Raw genomic sequence first — 14,374 nt, forward strand, 5'->3', positions numbered from 1 at the left:
TGCTATGTTGTTGGGAGGGGGTAGCTCTGTGGAGACGGGCGACTGTTAGATGTTGCCTCTACGCTGATTTTGGGCCTTGTGCTCTCGGTGTTCGCTCTGCCATATAGTCTTTAAGGGGTAAACGGTTACTCAGTTGGGGTGGGGGTAATGGTCTGGGGGGGATTGGTTTTGTTTTGAGTTTAGCTGGGGGATTCTCCTGTCTCATGGTCATTATATTCTTGGCCCCCTTAGTGGATATAGGAATTTGACCTTAGTTGTACTATAATAATAATAATAATAATAATAATTTTATTTATATAGCGCTCTTTCTCCAATAGGACTCAAGGCGCTTAACAGATACATAGCATAATATAGTACAGAAAATAATGAAGTACATTTTCATAAAATACAGAAGCATGAAGATACTAAAAGGGACACTATGGAAATGCTTTAGTAAACAGAAAAGTACTGGCGGAGTATGTTACGGTGCTCTTTGCCTTAGGTGTGGTGTTAGTACTTAGGGTGTTTTGTTGTTAGGGAACCAGGTATGCTGCTAGTTTTAGGTGGTATACGGGGTGGGGGTGGGGGTTATTTTAGACTGTTAGTATTGAAGTGTTTTCATTTTTTGCTATGCAATGTGCTTATTTCCGCTATGTCTATGTTGCAACCAACTGCGGGTGTATCTTCTTTGATATTCACTGGCGGTGGCTGGCCGCGGGCGCAATGCAATATTACAACGACGCCTTGTTATGGCGTTGGTTAAGTTTCTGTCGTGGAACGTGCGGGGGATCAATGACAAAGTTAAGCGCTCCTTGGTGGTCATTCCGAGTTGTTCGCTCGTCATTTTTTTGTCGCAACGGAGCGATTAGTTGCTAATGCGCATTCGCAATGTCCGCAGTGTGACTGCGCCACGTAAATTTGCTATGCAGTTAGGTATTTTACTCACGGCATTACGAGGTTTTTTCTTCGTTCTGGTGATCGTAATGTGATTGACAGGAAGAGGGTGTTTCTGGGCAGAAACTGGCCGTTTTATGGGAGTGTGTGAAAAAACGCTACCGTTTCTGGGAAAAACGCGGGAGTGGCCGGAGAAACGGGGGAGTGCCTGGGCGAACGCTGGGTGTGTTTGTGACGTCAAACCAGGAACGAAACTGACTGAACTGATCGCAGATGCAGAGTAAGTGTGGAGCTACTCAGAAACTGCTAAGAAGTGTCTATTCGCAATTCTGCTAATCTTTCGTTCGCAATTTTGATAAGCTAAGATTCACTCCCAGTAGGCGGCGGCTTAGCATGTGCAAAGCTGCTAAAAGCAGCATGCGAGCGAACAACTCGGAATGAGGGCCCTTGATCCTTCGACAGATTAAGTTTTATGCTTCGGATATAATTTGCCTGATGGAAACCCACTTATTGGGTACTAAGATTATGTCCCTTAAAAAACCTTGGGTGGGCTGGGTTTACCATTCTATGCATACTGCAGCATCCCGGGGAGTGTCGATCCTAATTAGGAAGTCTGTTCCCTTTGCGCTTGATTCTGTGCAAACGGATTAATGGGGTAGATATGTATTTCTCAAGTGCAGAATTAACTCCGTCCCCTTGTTATTGCTGGCTGTGTATGTACCCCCTCCATATTCGCATGACGTCCTTAAAAAGGCGTCTGCCTTTATGGCTGCTTCCCCTGACATAGCCGTTATCTGTATGGGGGACTTTAACAACGTTTTAAATCACGAGTTGGATAGGTTGTCCGGGGCGTCCGCCAACCCGCAGCCCAGACGTTCCCCGTTTGCAGACACTGTGTCGGAGTTGGGTCTGATCGACCCCTGGAGATTGAAGAATCCAGATTTGAGGCAATACTCATGTTTTTCACGCTCTCACTCTTCCTTCTCTAGGATAGATTTGGCTCATCTGTCCCGAGAGCTTTTGCCCAACGTTCAGAATGTCAAATATGAGACTAGGGGTATCTCGGATCACTCCCCTATATCGTTACATATTGACTTAAACTGTCAGCGAGGCCAAGCAGTGTGGAAATTTAATCCCTTCTGGCTGACGCATATGGGTGAGGGATACGATTTGGAGGCTAGCTGGTCGGAATTCTTTGTTATGCATGGTGACACCTCGGATGTGTCTCTGCTATGGGACACTTTCAAGGCTTTCTTGAGAGGAACATTGATTAAACGGGTGGGGAGTCTTAAATCCTCCTTTAAGAAACAAGAGTCTGAATTGGAGGCTCGGGTTGTTGCTTCAGAGGTGACGTATGTGAGGGATGGCTTGGATGCTTCCAAGCTGGTGTGGCATCATGCGCAGGGTGAATGGAAGGATTACCTGGGGGGGAAAACCCAGCATAGACTTCTCTTCTCCTCGCATGTCCAGTATGCTACTGGGGATAGACCAGGTTCTTATTTGGCCAATCTTGCAAGGGGTGACCGTTCCTCTCATACTGTTGTGGAGATTTTGGATTCAGCTGGGTCTGTGCTGGACCGCACCCCCCAGATCGTGGCGGAATTTGTCTCATACTATCAGGCATTATATAGTTCTAAGTTGACGTGTTCCCCACTAGAACTGTGTGACTACTTGGATGGAGTCCACTTGCCCCGCATCTCCAGTGAGGCCAGGGCCCTTCTAGACGCTCCTTTGTTGGTGGAGGAGATTGAGACTGCGATCTCTGCATCCCCCCGATGGTAAGGCCCCTGGCCTTGATGGCATCCCATCAGAACTGTATAAGAAATATATAAATTTCTTTGCCCCTCAGTTGCTTGAGTTGTTCAGTGAAATTTTTGCCCAAAGTGCGCTCCCCCCGTCTATGGTGGAGGCTTTGATTATAGTGATTCCCAAGCCAGATAAAGACCCCAGGAGGGTTGAATCCTACCGTCCTATTTCCCTGTTGCCCACGGATATTAAAATCTTGGCCAAGGTTCTAGCTTCCAGACTTGGCCGGGTTATCTCCCAAATTATTCACCCAGACCAAACGGGCTTCATGCCTGGCAAGTCCACTGCTGTGAATTTGAGGCGCCTGTTTACTCATTTTCAGGCTTCTCGGGAGGAGGACCGCTCTGCCGTTATAGCCTCCTTAGATGCCGCAAAGGCCTTTGATTCGGTGGAGTGGGCCTTCCTCTGGGAAGCTATGAGTAGGTTTGGTGTGGGCCCCAACTTTATCAATTATGTTAAATTGTTATACTTTCAGCCCATGGCCAGAGTCTCGGTGAACGGGTTTGTTTCGGACTCCTTCCCCCTATCCAGGGGAACGAGGCAGGGCTGCCCTCTGTCTCCGACTCTGTTTGCCATTGCTATTGAGCCACTGGCATGTTTGATTAGGGCAACTCAAGATGTTGTGGGTATTAGGGTAGGCGCAAGGGAGGACAGGATAGCGTTATACGCTGATGACCTGTTGCTCTTTGTGGACGATTCCGTTTCCTCCTTACCTAAACTTCTTGACTTAATAACTGACTATGGACGTTTCTCTGGGCTCAAAATTAACTGGGATGAATCCACCATTACTCCGCTTAGAGGCCCGGTTTCGGAGGCCCCAGTGATTCAAACCCCCCTTAAATGGGTAGATTCTTTCAAATACCTGGGTATATGGGTATCGAACGACCCTCGTACCTATGTTTCCCTTAATGTCATGCCGCTGATGGGGTATCTCCGCTCGAAGGTCAAGTTTTGGGGGTCTCTGCCCCTGACTGTTACTGGCAGGGTCAATTTGGTAAAAATGGTATACTTGTCTAAACTCCTTTATGTCCTCCAGCAATACCCTATATATATTAACTTGAAGACATTTCGACAGATTGACAGTTTGCTTTCTTCTTTAATATGGGCCAGCAGGAGAGCACGGTTGAGACTTGACGTTCTGTCCAGGCCGAAAGTGTTGGGAGGCTTAGCTCTCCCTATATTTAGATTTTACTATTATGCAGCGCAGTTGGCACATATATGGGTGTGGGTGAATGCCCCGGATGCTCTCACTATACACTCACAAATGCTTTTCCAGGTCTACCCTGCCGGCTCTCCATTACAGATGCTTCTTTGTGGGAACCCTAACTTGTCCAAGATCCCTATAATAAAACAGGCCGTCCTCATATGGAAACAGGTACATGTTATCCTATTAGGCCAGGGTATTGACCCAGATACTCCTCTGGACAATGCCCTTGGCTTCCCAGAATTGGCTTCGCTGCGGACTGGGGTGGTGTGGGGGAGATGGGGAGTGACGTCCCTGGGTCACTTATATAACGATGGTATACTGAGGTCCTTCCTGCAGCTTCAACAGGATTACGGTATACCCTCTTCACATTTCTACCGATACCTGCAGCTGAGACATGCGCTTAACGCACAATTTCCCGATACTTCTCCAATGATTGCTGACTCCCCGGTCAAGTCTCTCCTGCAGTCCCTGGGAAGCGGACATCTGGTGTCTAACATTTATGCAAGCATGCTTCGATCTCACTATTCTGACCCGTTGTCCCTTCTCAGGAACAAGTGGGAATCTGACTTGGGTGCCATTTCTGATGAGATCTGGGACGGTGCTTTATGTTCTCCACGATTATCCACTACCACCACTAGATATCAACAAATCCAACTGTTTATAATACACAGAGTATATATGACACCAGTGCGTTTGCGACATATAGGGGCTGCCCACTCTAGATGTCCTAACTGCGATAATCTGGATGCAGACTTTTGGCACATTATCTGGTTATGTCCCAGGGTAGCCGTATTCTGGTCGGGTGTTATTGATGCCCTGGTGTCAACAGGTATGTGTGTTATCTGCTGTGGAGGAGGATGCCCTGGACCCCCCTGCCAAACGATATGTAATTAATCTGTGTGGCCTGGCCAAGGTGTGTATCGCTAGGCTTTGGCTAGCCAAGGATGCGCCCACACTACGATCCTGGGTCTCACTTGTAAATGATACGGTCTCTCATGAGAAATATGTATACCTAGCTAGAAAAGCGGAGAAAAAATATCAGGACCTGTGGAGTCGATGGCTTGAGTCCCCGCTTTCTGGGACCCGGTGCGTCTAGATATGCAACTGGGGATTAGAGTGGGTGTGTGACTTTAGATCTGCATCGGGTGCAATGCCTCTTTTTGCTTATGTTGTCCCCTGGCGCCCGCGGTCAGCCATTCCCGTTCCCGTGCCAATGCTTTAGCTCTGTGATTGGTTCAATATTTATGATGTGGTGCCATAGATGTCTATGTACAGCTTACATTGATCCATACGCTCCTTGTTAACATGTGATTCTAACTTTTAATCTATGTTTCGGAATTTAAGCCTGCACCGGTTTACTATGATAACTGTGATAAATGGTCCCTACTGGACTTGGGAATCTGCGTATTCCCTGGGTTGGGCATCTGTTGTGGGTTGTGTTGTTGTTTTTTCTTGTATTTTGGGGGTAATTCCAAGTTGATCGCAGCAGGACATTTTTTAGCAGTTGGGCAAAACCATGTGCATTGCAGGGGAGGCAGATGTAACATGTGCAGAAAGAGTTAGATTTGGGTGGGTTATTTTATTTCTGTGCAGGGTAAATACTGGCTGCTTTTTTTTACACTGCAAATTAGATTGCAGATTGAACACACCACACCCAAATCTAACTCTATCTGCACATGTTATATGTTATATCTGTCCCCCCTGCAGTGCACATGGTTTTGCCCCACTGCTAAAAAATTTCCTGCTGCGGTCAACTTGGAATTACCCCCTTTGTTTAATGAAAAACAGAAAATTTATAAAAAAAAAGTATTGAATTAAAAAACTGGGGTGTGAGGTAGTCTTTTCAGACGAGGCCACACCCATTCAAATGAGACCACGCCCACTTGCTAGGTGTGAGGGGGACGCATTTTTTTTTATGTCAAAGGGGGGGGGGGGGGGGGTGAGCATTTTTAAATCTTGCACTGGGAGCCAAATAGGCTAGAAACAGCCCTGGAGGGGTGTTTCTCTAAAGCATTAGGGAGGGAGCCCTTTAAAAATGTTGCTATGGGCTATGTCTAATCCTATACTGAAGTTCTAGGATAAAAATGTTTGTGTAGCATATCTTGTTTGCATTTGCACTGCACATTCAACTACACAAAGCAAACGCACTTAGAGTATATGCGGCAATGCAGACCAGCGCACATGAAGCCTTACAACCTGACAGGAAGGGGCGTTCTCTCATAGGCAAAGTGCAGGTAGAGTCGTGTTCATGCGAATGTGGACATGCTGATGATCACACCCGCAGCGGCCAACTGGCTCTTCTGACACATGCCAGGAGGACCGATGGACAGATGGGCCATGAAAAGGCCTGGTCAAGGAGCTCTGCCTCCTGGCACCCTGCTCGGCCGGCATACAGAGATTACGCTCATTCATGTGTTTTTCGACTTGTCGGAATTTCCGACAGGGCAGAAAACCGGCACTTCAATTGAATATTGAAGTGTCGGAAAGTTCAGATCATCAGTGGGAATTGCCAGCTTTCCACTCTGTCGGAACGTCCGACTTCAATTGAATATTGCACTTAGACTGGGACATGCTTGCAAACGCGTCCAAATGAGACGTGTCCACTCCCCCTCTCCCACGCAAAAGGGATAGCCAAATTAAAGCCCCAGTCCGTGTGTGCTGGTGATGATGAGTCTTTCTTCTCACGGTGTGGGCACTCCTCAGCGATGGCTACCCCCATCGACAGCCGGTAAGTCTCAGACTGCATGGGGGAGAAGTGAGACAGCTTAGGGCTTACTATATCACCAGTGCTACTGCCCTCCACCATGAAGTAAGGCAGAAAAGTTCACTCTTAAAGGCATGTTCTCCCATACTCTTAACAAGGTCCTATTGTGAGAAACTGAGGAGGTGTGGCCAGTGTTCTGTGAGTGTGGCCAGTACCATGTGGGCGTGTACACACCCTACACTATCAGACTCTGGGGGTCATTCAGACCCGATTGCTGCTGTGCGTTTTCGCACAGCAGCGATCGGGTCCGAACTGCGCATGCGTATCCACCGCAAAGCACAGGCGCAAGGTCCCCCCAGCGACGGGGAACACTGGAGAGCGACGGACTTACCGAAGAAAGCGATCGCACCGGCGATTGCAAGAAGATTGACAAGAAGAGGCTGTTTGTGGGTGTCAACTGACCATTACCAGGGAGTGTCCGAAGAAACGCAGGCATGTCCAGCCATTTGAAGGGAGGGTTTCTGACGTCAGCTCCTGGCCGGATCATCGCAGCGGCTGAGTAAGTCCTGAACTGTGCAGAGACTGCACAAACTTTGTTTGTGCAGCTCTCTGCATGTGGATTCGCACCCCTGCACAGCGATTTCCCCCTCCCCTGTAGGCGGCGACTACCTTGTCGCAGCAGTGCAAAAAACACCTGCTTGCGACCAGGTCTGAATTAGGCCCACTGTGTCCTCCTAAATATGTAAACGTAGAAAAACTGCATTATTTTGTGAGGAAAATAGAAATACAATATTCATACTTATAATTTATGGCCGACCATGTTGGTTGATGATCATCTTGCTGTTGTGATGATGGGCCTAATTTTAAATGGAGTCTTGAAGTTGTAGCTCCACCCACTCCATTGTTAATCTTGCCCTTGTTTTTAATCACTTTATTGGTTTACCATTGTGTAGACCTTGGGTCTTCAACCTGTGGCCCTCCAGCTGCTGTGGAACTACACATCCCAGCATGCCCTGCCTTCAGTTTTACCATGACTAAATAGCAAACTGTGGCAGGGCATTATGGGATGTGTAGTTTTGCAGCAGCTGGAGAGCCAATGGTTGAAGACCCATGGGCCCTCATTCCGAGTTGTTCGCTCGCTAGCTGCTTTTAGCAGCATTGCACACGCTAGGCCGCCGCCCCCTGGGAGTGTATCTTCGCTTAGCAGAATTGCGAACGAAAGATTAGCAGAATTGCGAATAAATAATTCTTAGCAGTTTCTGAGTAGCTTGAGACTTACTCCTACACTGCAAACAGCTCAGCCCATTTCGTTCCTGGTTTGACGTCACAAACACGCCCTGCGTTCGGCCAGCCACTCCCCCGTTTCTCCAGCCACTCCTGCGTTTTATCCCGGCACTCCTGCGTTTTTCCGCACACTCCCAGAAAACGGTCAGTTTCCGCCCAGAAACACCCACTTCCTGTCAATCACACTCCGATCACTTCAACGATGAAAATTCTTCGTTCGGACGTGAGTAAATCTACTAAGTTTTGTGCTACATTACTTAGCGCATGCGCACTGCGTACCATGCGCATGCGCATTTTTACCTTAATTGCTCCGTTGCGAAAATCGGCAACGAGCGAACAACTCGGAATGACCCCCATGATGTAGACAGTCCGATGCTGGTTACAGGTGGTAGATTCCTAAGAGTCTACATTTGGGGAACTGTTTACATTTCTTTATTACAGATAGGTGTCACAGTAGATCCATACCTAAAGACTGACACTATGGGGGTAATTCTGAGTTGATCGCAACAGGATTTTTGTTAGCAGTTGGGCAAAACCATGTGCACTGCAGGGGAGGCAGATATAACATGTGCAGAGAGAGTTAGATTTGGGTGGGCTATTTTGTTTCTGTGCAGGGTAAATACTGGCTGCTTTATTTTTACACTGCAATTTAGATTGCAGATTGAACACACCACACCCAAATCTAACTCTCTCTGCGCATGTTATATCTGCCTCCCCTGCAGTGCACATGGGGGGTCATTCCGAGTTGTTCGCTGGTTATTTTTTTTTCGCTACGGAGCGATTAGTCGCAAACTGCGCATGCGCAATGTACGCAGTGCGCCTGCGCCAAGTAAATTAGCTCAAAAGTTTGGTATTTTACTCACGGCGTAACAAAGTTTTTTCATCGTTCTGCTGATCGTAGTGTGATTGACAGGAAGTGGGTGTTTCTGGGCGGAAACTGGCCGTTTTCTGGGAGTGTGCGAAAAAAGGCAGGCGTTTCAGGGAAAAACGCGGGAGTGACTGGAGAAACGGGGGAGTGTCTGGCCGAACGCTGGGTGTGTTTATGACGTCAAACCAGGAACGAAACTGACTGAACTGACCGCAGTGTAGGAGTAAGTCTGGAGCTACTCAGAAACTGCTAAGAAATTTCTATTCGCAATTCTGCTAATCTTTCGTACGCAATTCTGCTATGCTAAGATACACTCCCAGAGGGCGGCGGCTTAGCGTGTGCAATGCTGCTAAAAGCAGCTAGCGAGCGAACAACTCGGAATGAGGGCCTTGGTTTTGCCCAACTGCTAACAAAAATCCTGCTGCGATCAACTCAGAATTACCCCCTATAGCCGCTGCCAGTCACGATTAAAACTACTTATTTACTTATTTAAAAATGCTCACGCTGACATTTATTACATGATACTTTTAACCGTGAATGAAAACAATAGTTTATCCAACAAGTTTCAAATTTAAGTCTAATAGTTATAAGTTCCAAATATTTGCAATGTTATATTCATGTAAAACAAGGAGCTTATCAAATATGAAAATGCAGATGCACACTCTATGGACTAAAAATACTTAGAATCAAAATCATTTTGATAAACTCTACAATTACCATGAAGTACAGTAAGGGGGGAATTCAACTGGGAGCAAGGTTTAGTGAGGTAAAAAACCTTGCTTAACTTGCTCCCAATATTGCATCACCACAGGTATGCATGCCCCCGATATCCAATTTTTAAAAAATGGTCACAGGGTTTTCAGCCATGGGCAATGTTTCTACTAGCTCATTTCTCCACTTTTACTGTTTGATACATCTCCCCCTTTGTAACCTCTGTTACATGCTTAACTGTTAGTACAGCTTCACATTACTTCTAAATAAACCACTCCACTGGTTAAGTATTGGACTGCCTTGTATTTCAGAAGATCCACTGGTATGTACTGTTACTGGGATGCGGGTGACGCCAGGATCCCGAACTCTGAATATCCCGCCAGTTGGCATGCGGACCAACAGGGACTTTTCCCACTGGTGGATGTCCACGACACCGATAGGGCTGTATTTAGTAAGAGTCGGAAACTGCCGTCTTGTCAGAAAGACGGCAGTTTCCGAATGGAATAGGTCGGAAGGGGTTCCGACCTATTCAATAGGGGCTTGTCGGAATGCTGTCAGAAAGCAGGTGGATCAGCGGAATACCATCCGATCCACCTGCTGCTGTCGGAAACGGGGACAAATCCGACAGGTTTTGGCCCCCTTTCTGACAAACTCAATCCGACTTGAAAACAAGTCGGATTCAGGTGAGGAGATGGGGAGCGGTGCGGCGGGCTACAGGGATGAGAGTAGTACCTGTAGTGCCTCCCCCGCTGCCGCAGACATCACTCCCGCTGCCAGCTCCGTCCGCCGCTGGAAGCTCCCCCGCGGACCGCCTCACGCTGCTCCCCACGCCGGCCACCTCACACTGCTCCGCCCGCCGCTCTCTGCTACCCCACCACTTTCGGATTTGGCCGCTCTTTTGAATAGAGTTTGTCAGGTCCATTCCGACAACTGCATGTCCGAATGGACCCGACTCTTATTGAATATACCCCATACCATAGAGTAGGAATAGAACCTATGGTGAGCACAGGGAGCTCACAAGGGGCTTCATTGTGCTCCCCCCCCCCCCCCCTCCCGCTGGCCACTTACAAGCCGGGATCCAACAAATCCAACCCCTATTACTCCGCCATACCACCCCCGCAGTGCACCCACATTTTAACAATCACATTCGATATTAATAAAAGAGACAACCCCTGTAAATATTACTGACAGTGGCATAGAAAGTAGAAAGACTTGTATCAAAATGCACCACTTTCTGCAATTTCAGAGCCTATAGGTCAGCTGATCACCTGATTTTGCAGAAAAAAAACTATTTAGGGTAATGATTTTGCATTTGTATTCAAAAGATTTAAATATGTTTCTAGTATTTAGCATTTAATATATGTTGCTGGGGTAGGCATTCAAGTTGCCGGATGCCGGGATCCTGGCGGTCAGGATACTGACGCCAGAATTCTAATACCCAGTGAAATACCGGCAGTCACAAACCAGACCACCTCCAGGAATCCCGACTTGGGTGGTGGTCCACGCCACCACCCTAATGGGAATATATATACCCCTGTGGCAGCCGAAGGTCGCCTCCGGGACTGAAGCGTGGCGAGCGCAGCAAGCCTGTGAGGGTACATGCTGCGCTTGCCGCCGGTATTCCAGCTGTCGGGATCCCGACAGCCGGGATATCATACTGAATCCGTTGCTGGAAGCTACACTGTAACCATCTACAGTACCAGTTAGTAGGAATCCCGCCTTTTTAATTGCAGCTTCTCTTATTATCAGACACAGCATGAAGATAGATGGGTGCCCCTCTCTTGTGATTGCCAGCAGAAAGCTTGAGAATGATTGTACGTGCAATCCTCACATTCCTGTAGGCTGGTTCAGTATAGCCCATGCGGATCTCTGTAGAGTGGTCTGTCGCTGACCAGGCAATAGGCCGATCCACTCCTTGTTTCTGATACATATATTGGGGAAATGCTGGATGCAGCGCTCTATGAAATGAACAGCAAGCTTGTTGCCGACAAGCACTGACTGGCCAAGAATAAGGAGTGCATCTCATCTCAACTATAAACTGACCAAGACCTTCAACAGAAACCTCTTACTCTCTACTTTTACAGTTATGCCATCCCCTGTCTCTAATCGGTCATCATCTGGTCTCTTTTTCTATAAGTTCAAACTCCCTTCCTCTTCTTCTTTGGAAATTCAGCATCCAGTATTTTTGAGGCACATCTTTATGTGTCCAGTAGATCTGGTGCAAGTTTTTTTTTATTTTGATGATGATAAGAGCCAAGTTGGACCAGTTTAACGTCATCTGCTACTTTATCTCTTTTCACTTTATTTCTCTCTCCAATCTTTGATAAATCTGCCCCACTGTTTTACTGCATGACATACCAACAAATTGGCCCACAAAGTACCCACTCTCTAAGGAGGCATGAATCATCCTGGAAGGCATGGTCACAACACAGGATGGCTTGTCCATGCCCACTACAACAATGCACAGCCTCTGCAGTGGTTCCAGTATTCATAATGTGGTGTGGTAATGCATCCACATATGTTATTACGCCCTTCTTTGATCTAGTACTTGGGCCCGACAAATCTCTTGGTGATCCTGATAGCTCATCATGTAGTGTAATTAAAGGATGAAAGGGGAGTCTGACCAAATACGCAGCTCACCAGCCAATGACTATCTCTGGTATTGCAGTCACGGTGCAGGCACTGGAACAGCAGTCATATGCGGGTACTTGTTTCAGGTCTCAGGAGCTGTACACAGTAACAAGATGTGCAGCACATGCACAGTTATAATATCGGCAGTCATCTTGGTAAGGAAAATGAAGCAACCCTTGAGATGCCATGTTGTTGGAGACTGCACAATACCACACTCCACTTCTAGTATGGTCTCCATACACTAGTATGGTCTTGCAAGTTTTTAATTGTACCTTATTGGGCAGTCTTTCAGTTCCTCTTCCTCCATCCCATCCCTCATGTATAACAGGTTACTTGTTGTATGTATTTCACTTCCAGAAGTGCGACTGATCTCTTGAAGCACCTTCCCCAACTGTGGCTGGCAACCTATGACAGGGACAGTATATTAGTAAATCATCAATAGAAATACTGGAGAAAGTCTTTGCTATCAGCGCTAACAGTAATATGCCGCAAATCTGTGTGTATTTAGCCAATTAAAGCTTGGGGATTTTGTTCAGATTTTGCTCAAAACATTTAAGTTTGCAGCACGTTGTCAGGGGACCCCAGTTCTCTGCAAGTCCCCAAACTAGCATATATGCATACCTCTCAACTGTCCCGAATACAATGGGACAGTCCCACTAATTGGACACTGTCCCTCCCACGGGTCACAGTGTCCCATGGGCAGGAGGGGCAGATTGGGAGAGCCAGTGATCATCGCTGCTCAGCAAAGCAGCCGGCGATCACTGAATAGATGCCGTGCGCATGCACACGACATCTGTCAGTGCATAGTGTCAGTGCCGGGGGCTGCCCAGCTGCCCAAAATGCCGAAAACGGGGGGTTACGGCACTAGACCATGCCCCCTCCATATGTGGCCCCACCCACTCCTCCTGAGGTCACACCCCATTTTCGACCGCGACTAGATATACCATGCTTAAAAGTTGGGAGGTATGTATATGCCCAACATGCCATTACATTGCAGATAAGCTCACTCACATCTCAAGTACAGTGTAACGCCTATACAAGAGCTGCCTTGTGAGCCACACCCAACTAGGGGGGTTATTCAGTAAGGATTGCAAATTCAGCTTTTTTGCAGAATTTGCCATGCTTTAAATCGCATGTTGTGGGCCGCCCAGCATGCAGCCCACCGCCCACCTATTGCGATCACGCTGAAATTACGATAGCGCCGCAATTACAGTGTGATCGCTGAAATTGTGGATGCCTACTGCCAGCGTAGCCTGGCTGCAAGGGCAGGAGACCCGTAACCATTTTTTTGTTTGGAGCGGAGCCTTCCAGAAAATGCAGATGACACCCCCTCCCCCGGTTCACGCTTCCACATCCTGTTAGTTAAGCGAAGCGAAGCCCCCACAATGCTTCATTTCCGCCTAGAAAATGGAGCGTTGCTGCCCCGTGAACGACTCTGCCTGTCAATCAGGCAGAAGCGTTCGGAATTACTGCGGGTCACCCATATTAAACACGGGCACATGTGCAGGACAGGACCTGTGCATGCGTGCGTGGGTCCCGTCGCTGATTTTGCGGTCGCATCATGATTGCGGGCGCATTGTGTTTGCGATGCGACCTGAATCAGCCCCTAGGCCTTTTATATCCTTGATTGAAAGCAGCCATGATAGCATTAGGCAACATTTTAAACAAAACAAAATATAAATATGCCCTTGGTGATTAAGATTTGCAGTATATATAGCCTGATACCTGAAGTCTATGAAGATTGGTGAGGTGGTGGTCTTTATCGTCATCTATCTACTCATCTAACCCTCTGCTGCTATTGGCTGAGGAATTTTAGTACTCAGTTTATCGGCATTGGGCAGACAGGTTTGGACTGGCCCACAGGGGTACAGGGGAAACCACCGGTGGGCCCCACTGCCTGGGGCCCAACCTCCTGCTCTAAGGATCAGGTTCCAGACTGTGCACTTGAATTATACATCATACATATGTTACCTTATACTGTACTAGGGTGTATTTTCTACTGTGCATTGCTGTTATTAATCTGTTATTAATCTGGAACATTATCATGCTTGCAGCAGCTGAATTTACTGTATATATTTATATTTATGAAGGGGCCCAGACGTTGCACTCTCTAATGGTCAGTCAAACCAATGAGGTGGCAGGCCACACCCCCTCTGCAGACTGACCACACCCCTAACATTGGCCCCTACCACTGCATTCCCCCGGAGAGCCCTACATGCCCCAGTCCGAAACTGTGGGCAGATATAATATTTCATGAACATCTCCTCACTGTAGCAGTAAATCTGACAAC

General features: G+C 47.5%; 1 protein-coding gene across 1 annotated transcript in view; it reads right to left on the bottom strand.

Moving 5' to 3' along the window:
• The window catches only part of LOC135057536 (glycine N-acyltransferase-like), a 160,412-nt gene that overhangs the window by 19,232 nt on the left and 126,806 nt on the right, over positions 1-14,374 (bottom strand). The window contains exon 5 of the mRNA XM_063963384.1: positions 12,357-12,489. Within this exon, the coding sequence (XP_063819454.1) occupies positions 12,357-12,489 (133 nt within the window). The remainder of the gene's footprint in view (positions 1-12,356; positions 12,490-14,374) is intronic.

The sequence above is a fragment of the Pseudophryne corroboree genome, chromosome 3 (genome assembly GCF_028390025.1).
Source record: "Pseudophryne corroboree isolate aPseCor3 chromosome 3, aPseCor3.hap2, whole genome shotgun sequence".
Classification (NCBI taxonomy): Eukaryota; Metazoa; Chordata; class Amphibia; order Anura; family Myobatrachidae; genus Pseudophryne; species Pseudophryne corroboree.